General features: G+C 41.5%; 1 protein-coding gene across 1 annotated transcript in view; it reads left to right on the forward strand.

Annotated features, from left to right (window-relative positions):
- Positions 1–9,454, forward strand: part of LOC109926765 — a 741,111-nt gene extending 731,657 nt beyond the window's left edge. Inside the window, exons 6-7 of the mRNA XM_048618517.1 lie at positions 2,334–2,432; positions 9,311–9,454. Coding sequence (XP_048474474.1) covers positions 2,334–2,432; positions 9,311–9,322 — 111 coding nt within the window. The 3' untranslated portion in view covers positions 9,323–9,454. The remainder of the gene's footprint in view (positions 1–2,333; positions 2,433–9,310) is intronic.
- Positions 9,455–9,855: the final 401 nt, after the last annotated feature.

The following is a 9,855-nucleotide window of genomic DNA, read 5'->3' on the forward strand; positions in this document are numbered from 1 at the left end:
TACCTAGAATACTCCTCCTCCCACCCACCTTCCTGCAAAAATGCTATTCCCTATTCCCAATTCCTTCGCCTCCGCCGCATCTGCTCCCAGGATGAGGCATTCCACTCCTGTACATCTCAGTTGTCCTCGTTTTTCAAGGACCGTAACTTCCCCCCCTCAGTGGTCGAGAACGCCCTCAACCGTGTCTCCCACATCTCCCGCAACTCATCCCTCACACCCCGTCCATGCAATAAGAACCAAAAAAGAATCCCCCTCGTCCTCATGTACCACCCCACCAACCTCCGGATCCAACGCATCATCCTCCGACACTTCCGCCATCTGCAATCCGACCCCACCACCAAAGACATCTTTCCCTCCCCACCCTTAACTGCTTTCTGGAGGGACCGCTCTCTCCGTGACTCCCTTGTCCACTCCACACTCCCCTCCAGCCCCACCACACCGGGCACTTTTCCCTGCAACCGCAGGAAGTACTACACCTGCCCCCATACCTCCTCCCTCACCCCTATCCCAGGCCCCAAGAAGACTTTCCACATCAAGCAGATGTTCACCTGCACATCTGCCAATGTGGTATACTGCATCCGCTGTACCCGGTGTGGCTCCCTCTACATCGGGGAAACCAAGCGGAGGCTTAGGGACCGCTTTGCAGAACACCTACGCTCGGTTCGCAATAAACAACTGCACCTCCCAGTCGCGAACCATTTCAACTCCCCCTCCCATTCCTCAGACGACATGTCCATCCTGGGCCTTCTGCAGTGCCACAACGATGCCACCCGAAGGTTGCAGGAACAGCAACTCATATTCCGCTTGGGAACCCTGCAGCCCAATGGTATCAATGTGGATTTCACAAGCTTCAAAATCTCCCCTCCCCCTACCGCATCCCAAAACCAGTCCAGCTTGTCCCTGCCTCCCTAACCTGTTCTTCCTCCCACCTATCCCCTCCTCCCACCTCTAGCCGCACCCCCATCTCCTACCTACTAACCTCATCCCGCCCCCTTGACCTGTCCGTCCTCCCTGGACTGACCTATCCCCTCCCTAACTCCCTACCTACACTCACCTTTACTGGCCCCATCCCCGCCTCTTCGACCTGTTTGTTTCCTCTCCACCTATCCTCTCCTCTATCCATCTTCTATCCGCCTCCCACTCTCTCCCTATTTATTTCAGAACCCCCTTCCCCTCCCCCTTTTCTGATGAAGGGTCTAGGCCTGAAACGTCAGCCTTTCTGCTCCTATGATGCTGCTTGGCCCGCTGTGTTCATCCAGCCATGCACCTTGTTGTCTCAGGGTCTGAAATGCACTGCCTGAAAATGTGGTGGAGGCAGGTTAAAGTGAGGCATTCAACAAGGCTTTGGATGATTATTTGGATAGAAATAGTGTGCACTAATACGTTAATGGAACTGATTCAGGAATGATAGCCTTGTTGTGCAATTCAGGAATTCAGTGCCGGACCATAAGTTTTCTATTTGCCATTTGGCTCCCATGGTGCCCAGTCACTGAACATTTTCATGAGGCTGCCAATATTATTTTCAGAAAACAAGGTTATCACACCTAAGAAAGAAAATAACAAATATGTCTCTCTCTCTTGTCTGTCTGTCTCTTCTCTCTCTCTCTCTCTCTCTCTGTCTTTCTCTCTCTCTCCACCCCCACCCCCCGCCCCTTTCCCTAGGAAAGGTTATAACAATAGCAAAAAAAGATTGGGCCCTTTTCCCAGCAATGTCCTTTCCAGGTTCTCATTTCAAATGAAATATATGTAGTATTGCCCCTCTCTTAATTTTGCAATTCTTTGATCAAATTACTGTTTCCAGCCTTCCTTCTTCGAATGTGAAGCAGCTTAAGATCTCTTTTCAGCTCTAATAGCTTGAAAAGAGTTATGTTCAGTTCTGACCACCTGGTGATTTCTACCACTGTCACAGCCTGGAGACTTCAAGAAATTAAACGTCACAGTGTCAAGCCTTTTACAAAGTTTAAAAAAAAAACTGCCCTTCTGCTCAGGTGACTTCTCTTCTTCGAAATTTAACATACCAATGGCCTCAACCATCCCTTTTTTTAAAATCATAAAACTCAACTCATGTTCACTGCTGAAAATAATTTTCTGACCATTATTTAAAAATACTATTTTTTTGTCACTTCTGAATCCAAGTTCCCAAATAATGACACTACACATGCATCACAATAGGTTTTGTTGCATTTATTAAAACAAGCATTTGTTTGTTAAATATTTCCCCTGTGTCTTGAAAGAAGATTTGTTTCACCCTGATAGCTTTCAGGTTTGAGTGATTTCTGGTTTGTTAATGCAAAGCAATGCCTTTAATTGTGTGCACCATTTTTACCTAACAGGACATGAACTACGTGCTGATAATGGTGGATCCAGATGCCCCTAGCAAGGAAAATCCCAAATACCGTTTTTGGAGACATTGGTTGGTGACCAACATAAATGTAAGTGGTGTCTGATTGTCATTGTGCAGCCTAATTAACTTACACACAATGCAACACATCTTATTTGAAAAAAAATGATGTTGGGATCTGATGTTGTTCTTCTGTTTTGGTTAAACTGCTTGTGGCATTTTAATATTAGTGGAATACTGTCCTTCTATCCACCAGTCACAAATTCTTGTCATTATATCTCTGTTATGAATGATTCATTTTGCTTCTGTAAAAAATATTAAGATCTCCTTAAGTGGACAGGATCTTGTAGGTCCCTGTGAACGATGATGAGATTTATTGCGGAATTGCGCAAAAAGTCAGTGAGGCCTATCTGGACATCAGGACCAACTTGTTGCATTTACTACACATTTGCTGAATAATGGGATAGTAAGAGCTGCCGATGTTGGAGTCAGAGATAACGCACTGTGGAGCTGGAGGAACACAGCAGGCCAGGCAGCGTCAGACAAGCAGGAGAGCTGAAGTTTCGGGTCGGGACTGATCTGAAACGTCAGCTTTTCTGCTCGTCTGATGCTGCCTGGCCTGCTGTTTTGCTGAATAATGGGGTTAGTTTCTCGTTGGGTAACTGCAAGTTAAATTGAAGGGGATTACAGCTTGTTAAATAACTTGTTAACATGACAGCTCGCCTCATTGATATTCAGCTTCCCACCTGACTGACTGTGCCAAACAAGAGAGACGTTGAGAATTCTTGCCAGGTGACAAAACCCTTGCAGCAGTTGCTTCAAGAACCAGTAGACAGAGGCAGCAGGCGTGAATTTTAGAACAAAAGTGAATATTGATAAAAGGAACATGATGCATCTCTAAAAATCACCAAGAAATATTCATATATTCATAAAAATTGAAATATTTAGGAATGATAATATCTCCAAGTGAAAGATGTGACAAAATAATAAGAACCAGGGTAACAAAAGAGATGACCATATTGTGTAAAAAGAAATGGTTGTTGACCAGAGGTCTGAACAAAATCTTCATAAACAAACACACCTTGTATAGAGCACAATTTGAAGTGTTGTTTTGTGTGCATGCCACACTTGGATCATCCAGAAAGACAAGACCAACTTGCTAAATAGCTTTGAATGGTGGATTTAGAGGAGAATGGACAGAACAAGTTCCAAATGATGAAGAGCTGAGGAGATTGAATGAAGTCTGAAAATTGTACACAATTAAGAAAAGGCGGAGAGACTGAGAACTCTAAGAGGAAATGGCATTGCAAGAAACACAGTAGATTAAATATTTCAAAGAAAATAAAGGCAACATCATAATAAAAGCCAAAAGAACTGTGGATGCTGTAAATCAGAAACAAAAACAGAAGTTGCTGGAAAAGCTCAGCAGGTCTGGCAGCATCTGTGAAGAGTAATCGGAGTTAACATTTCGGGTCTGGTGAGTCTTCCTCAGAACATCAATATTGGATGTCTTGAAAATTTAAGGAAGTTGTGGTTCACTTAAAAGAAAGGCACGGGATGAAGAGATATGAAAACACAACTACCAGCCAAGGACCTCCTTCGGCCTGAACACAAGACACTTGATGATGGTGATGTCTGGGTTTTAGGGTTTGCATTTTGTGAAACATCCCTCCTTGGCTTCCACAAGAATTTATAATTTAAGCTGTAGTCCCATAGCTGCATCACATCTTAAGCACTTTTACTCATTTGTTTCATGACATTACATGGCATCATTGGAATTATTTAGATATGGATATTGCTGATGTTATTTTGACTTGATTATTACTTGTAATTAGGATGGGCTGAAGTCATTGTTATAAGGTACTGTGATGGAGGGCTGATGTAACCAGTACATCTTGTCCAAGAGTAATGACTGGATTCTGCAGGAATGGAGAGAACCAGAAAATATTGTTGTCAAAAATAGTGGTTACACTAAATCATTGACCTGAAATTCAGTTACATGCTTGTTCATTTTTCTTGAACTTTAACTCCCTCGTACACATTTGCCAAATGGACAGCCATTCTGTCTGTTCATCTGCGGAAGATGAGCAAGTCAGTGAAATGTAACCCTTCTTATTTCTGCTGCTGAGCTGCTCTCATTGAAAGAAGCTTTGAAAATCTGAACCTGATGTGTCAAGCCAGCAGTGGTAGCAGCAACAGAATGGAGTTGCCATTTGTAGGAGTGTAGTTGCTGCCATTGCAGCAAGAGCTGTCTTTTGGCAGAGATATCAATTTTCATATAGTGGGTACAGCAGTATGGTTTCCACTTGAGCAGATCCAAACACGTCCGTCGCTTAATGGAAAGCTATGGATTGTTTGTGGATTAGCCCACACTCTGTGATGCTGCTAAGTTCCAATTCAATGCTTGCAACAAAGTTTGGGCCTGTACACTGACACAAATATTTCATTCCGTTTTCACATTGAAGGCTAATTGTCCTATTAAGTTCCCTAATTGGTTGCTTGCTGCAATTCAGAATAGTGCACCAAGGCAGGAACATGTTGAGAGTGTGAATCACAGAATTGTTACAGGGTGAAAGGAGGTCATTTGGCCTCTCACGTCTGCACTGGCTCTCTGAATGAGCAATTTTAAATAACAGGTTAATTCCCTTCTGAATGCTTCGAATTTGCATCCACAGCACACTCAGAGAGTGCATTCCAGACTTTCTCGACTTGTGTGACAAGCTTGCTCTCAATTCTTTTATAAGTGGAAACAGTTTTTCTGTGTCTCCTGTGTCTATATTCCTAATAATTTTGAATACAGTACCTCTGTGAGATCTCCTCAGCCTTCTTTTCTTCAAGGAGGACACTGCTAGCCTCATAACTTAACCTGGAACTGTTCTTTTTAATTATTTATCCACCTTCTCCAATGTCTTTACGTCCTTTCCAAAGTGAGTCTCCTGGTACTGGATGCAGTGCTCCAGCTGAACTCCTGCCTTACACAGTTTCAATATAACCTGGCTGCTCTTGTACTCTAAATCCCTATTAATAAATCCTACTACACTACATGCTTTATTCATCATTTTCAACCTGCCCAGTCTGTTCCTGCATCCTCTTTAGAATTGTAATCTTTAGATTGTCAATCCATGTTTTTCTTATCAAAATGAATCATTTCATATTTCTCTGTATTGAATGTAAACTCAAGAAGGATGTACCCAATAACTGGGGAGGCAAGAACCAGGGATCACAATCTAAAGATATGGAGTAGGCCATTTAAGACTGAGATGAGGGGAAATGTCTTCCCTCAGAAAATCGTGAACTTGTGAAATTCTTTGCCACAAATAGCGGCTGAGGCCAGAACATTTAATGTTTTCAAGGAGGAGTTAGATACAGTTTTTTGGCAAAAGAGATCAGGGTGTCTAGAGAGAAAGCGGCAACAGATACTGTTTTGGATGATCAGCCTTGATTATATTGGATGGTGGTCTTGGCTTGAAGGCCCGACTGGCTGACTCCTTCTTTCCACGATTCTATATTTAATCTCCTCATCTCTTAACTACACCAACTTGTCTGTGTCCTTTTAAAGATCTATACTATCCTCTTCTCAATTCACAGTTCTTCCAGGTTTTATATCATCTGCAGAGTTTGAATTTGTGTTCTGCACACCAGGGTCTGGGAAATTAATATACATCAGGAAAACAAGGAACCCAACACCAACCCCTGAGGAACTCCATAACGAGCCTTTTATCGAATCAATTGAGATTTCCTCCCATCAGACGCCTTCGGTCACGAGCTCCAAAACGTGTCTGTGCAAAACCATTGTACAACTACGACATTTTATTAGAATGTGTTTTTCATAATATTCCCGGAAAAACTCCGTAAAGGTAGATGAAGGGAAAAATGTATTTCTATTTTTAAAATGAATTAATTCACTGCAGTTCACTAATGTATTCACAAAAAGGAACCCATAGTGAACATATGGCCATTTCTATTCCTGTGAGCATTTGCTCTCAAAGTTACAATAATATGATAGTCATTTCATAGAAATATCCTGTGCATATTGTGTTTACAACACTGTCTATGTCTGTTACCACACCTTAAACTTTGAAGTGACTCACAAAATTAACATATAATGAGTTAAAATTCTAGAACCAAAAAGTAGCAGACATTTTTGTATGCATTTCTAGAGCTTCTTATTGCACTGAGGACTATTATATTTCTTAACCGTGCATAGGTGCTGTCTATCTGTTGCCTTGATCTTACCAGCAGGAGTTTGATTTTAGGACTAAATGTGGATCTTGAGCTGCAGCTGGACAATGGTGGCTATTTTCCTGGTGTTGGCCTCGTAACTAATTGTTGTCAGGCCCAGCTTCCAATTAAGGATGGCAGCCTGTCTCTGAAAACTGCCAGCCCTATCAGAAAACTATCAACATAGTAGCACCAAGAGAGGTAGTATCTGCTTTGGCTCCAAGGAGATTGGGATTGGTCCTCTTTGTTGTGGCCTTGTGAAGGCAGGCAAATTAGACAGACAGGATGGTCCACAGATCCAACTACCTCCCCCTGTGAAAGGGTGGGAACTGCTTCATTGCTGGCAAAATGTCAATAACCTGGGATAATGGGCCACAATTGGGTTCTGAATCATTTAGCTTGGCTGCCCATTTCCAGTTGGAATGCAGCTAAGCCACTGTTGTACTTGCTGTTGGTTAAATGGTCCAACATTTGAGTGCCCTCCCAACATGGTTCTTTGGTATTTTGGTATTCTTTGGCCTCACTCCCAGACAGGCATTTCTCCAAGCCTGCCACCTAGGAGCCAGTAAAAGCTTGCCTTTATGTACGGGTAAACTGATGTGAAGGAAGCTATTCCCTTATGTTAAAAATATCAAAGAAAACAGCATTCTTTATGAAAAGTAAGTAAGAGTACACTGAATTCTTGAGAGGCCAGAAGTTAACATTCAATTCTGTCTGGGGATAGGGGGACAGCATCTGATAAGAGTTTCAGTTGATCATTCAGGAAGTTTTGGGTCAATAAAAAGCAGTTCTAGATAGTTGGAGAAAAAGAGGCACTGACTGGGAAAGAGTTCAGGTTCGGATAGCTGATTTTTAACTGTCCTGCAAAAAAGGAAGTCAAGAACACTTTGGTGGGACTGTGCTGTAAGAACAAATTCAGGAATAAATTCGAGGGATTAGCTATGATTGGGAGTCAGGAGTCAGAAGCAGTCTTGGAGAACCGCACAAATGGAAAGGTCACTGACTCTGTGTCGGGGGAGCCATAAGGTGCTCAGGAGGAAACTATGAGGATTATGCACCAGTGTAACTGAGACTGGGATTTGAAACACCCATAAATAATATTTGATTAATACAACCGAGCAAGATTAAGTCTGAGGGAAAACCCAGGGACACCTTGGTTTGGTGAAGCTCGCTGTCAGTGAAGAGCTGCACTTATGCTTGTTAATGAGTACTGGAAAGCGGTTTCAGAGTAGAGGAATATTAATCCAGGAGAAGAGTGTGATTGACTGGAACACAAGCAGCTGTTGAGGTCGTCCACAACAGCATGCCTCTTGAGAGGGGGCTTCGAAGTGAGAGCAGCAAAATGAAGAATTTTAATCCCTGGTGAAGTTTAATAAGATTGAAAGACCATTTCAGTCATTCAGTGGAAGATAACTGTATTTATACAGAGTACATAACCACACTTTTAGTGAAAGCTTTAATTCAGGTAAACAGACTGTATTAAACTCACCCCTACTGATTATTAGCTCTCCATATTTAGACAGCTGATTCTCACTCAATTAACCCTTGATTAATCTATCCAATATTGTACACTGTTCCATTAAGTCTTCGGCATTCCTTCAGATCATATTAGATGATAACACCACTGTGTAATGAACATTTGGCATGAGTTGGTGGGAAATCTGTGCGATCACTCTTGATCACATTTGCTATTTGATGTTCACTATGGGGTGCTCAATCACCGGTTATTATCCATATTTGCCACATGTTAGCGCTGGGTGACAGAATTAAATTTTTTGTGTGTATGTGTGGTATTTTGTAATACTATTCTAACTTGTATTATCAAGTATTGTTGTTTGTTCAAAATGTGAAATATTGTTTTATTATCTTCTTAAATTTGGTGTTTATTAAATCTTTTGTTTATTTTAGAATTAATGTTATTGGCCCCTAACCAGATCATAGCATAATTTGGTGATTTCCTGTCCGAGACATAAAATAAAATTGGCAGTCTGGTTTGGGTTCATAACAAATTGTGAAATCATGGTATTGTGTCATGAACGTCTTAACATTGCTAGTGATACATCCTCACCAGGCACCATATGCTGCTTCATTTGTTGGGGGGGTCGGGGGGGAACTAATTTTTTTTCACCATCTTGCTTCCAACAGGCTATTCTTACTGTAGGTACTTTACCCACATTGCCCACTTTTGTTTATGCTTTTTCTTTGTTCCCTGAACCTCCCCCCACACACATATTTAAGTTGCTTCAACTCTGATTTCCCTTCTCACCTTCCAGACAATGTTGGCTCAGAGCAACAATATTCTTGGTGCTGCAAGCAACTTGTCTGCAGCCTTAAATTCCCTGTTCTACACTCCAAAGCGGTACTCAGTAGTGTCTGGTCGAAATTTGGAAAACTGTAGCTGGCAAAATTGTCTTTGCATGATTTAGGTATGAGAAGCAACACCATATGAGAATCTGCAGTCGGTATTAAAACCCTTCAAATATGCTAATATCTCCTCCTCTATCAAAGTAGACAGGTCTTGATTCTGTGGCAAATCCGGAAGAATAATTTTCTTGCGATTCCTGCAGTTGAGCTGATAAGAAATCGTGAACTAGCATACATACCTTTTACTCTTTCATTGAGTTACATGCATAAATATTTTAAAGAAAAATAATCCTTAATATTTTTCCATGTATTGGACATGTGCCTCTTTACAAAAAGTTGACAGTTGATTTCTATGTTTTAATCAAAGGTATCTGTTTTTCTCAGAAAAATGTGTGAAGCGTGTAATTCTGTGCCAGCTGTGGATATTAAGAGAAAAACTTGCCTCAACAAGGTGCACCTTCATACTTGTCTTTTGTTGGGTTTGTTGGGGCAGATGGATGGAGAAAACTAATTGCAGCACCCTGTTCAGCCAGCTAGTTAAACCTTAGAGACTCTCAAAAGAATTTCTGGCCAGCACTCGTCAATTGTTCTGACTCATTTTACACAAGTGCAGTAAACCTGAATTTTGTATTTATTTACTGTTACATTAAACTACAGTGGAGGCTGACATGATGTAAGAGTGTATAATTTTGTTATAATTTTTTATCTGAGCAGGTAACTGAAGTTCTTACAGTACCAGTCTTCATTGTTTTAAAATGTACTGCAGAAAATATTTCAGCACTGACAAGCAATTTTTAGTTATTCAACTATTGTTTATCCAGGAAGGTTTAAAAAGAATTCTGATTTATTTCTGAGCAGAAACTAGATTCTCCTGCAGGCAGTTTGACTCCAGTACAAATGCAGTCAGCAGACTGTAAACATGGAGTCCC

Source organism: Rhincodon typus, chromosome 40, assembly GCF_021869965.1.
Source record: "Rhincodon typus isolate 14 chromosome 40, sRhiTyp1.1, whole genome shotgun sequence".
NCBI lineage: Eukaryota > Metazoa > Chordata > Chondrichthyes > Orectolobiformes > Rhincodontidae > Rhincodon > Rhincodon typus.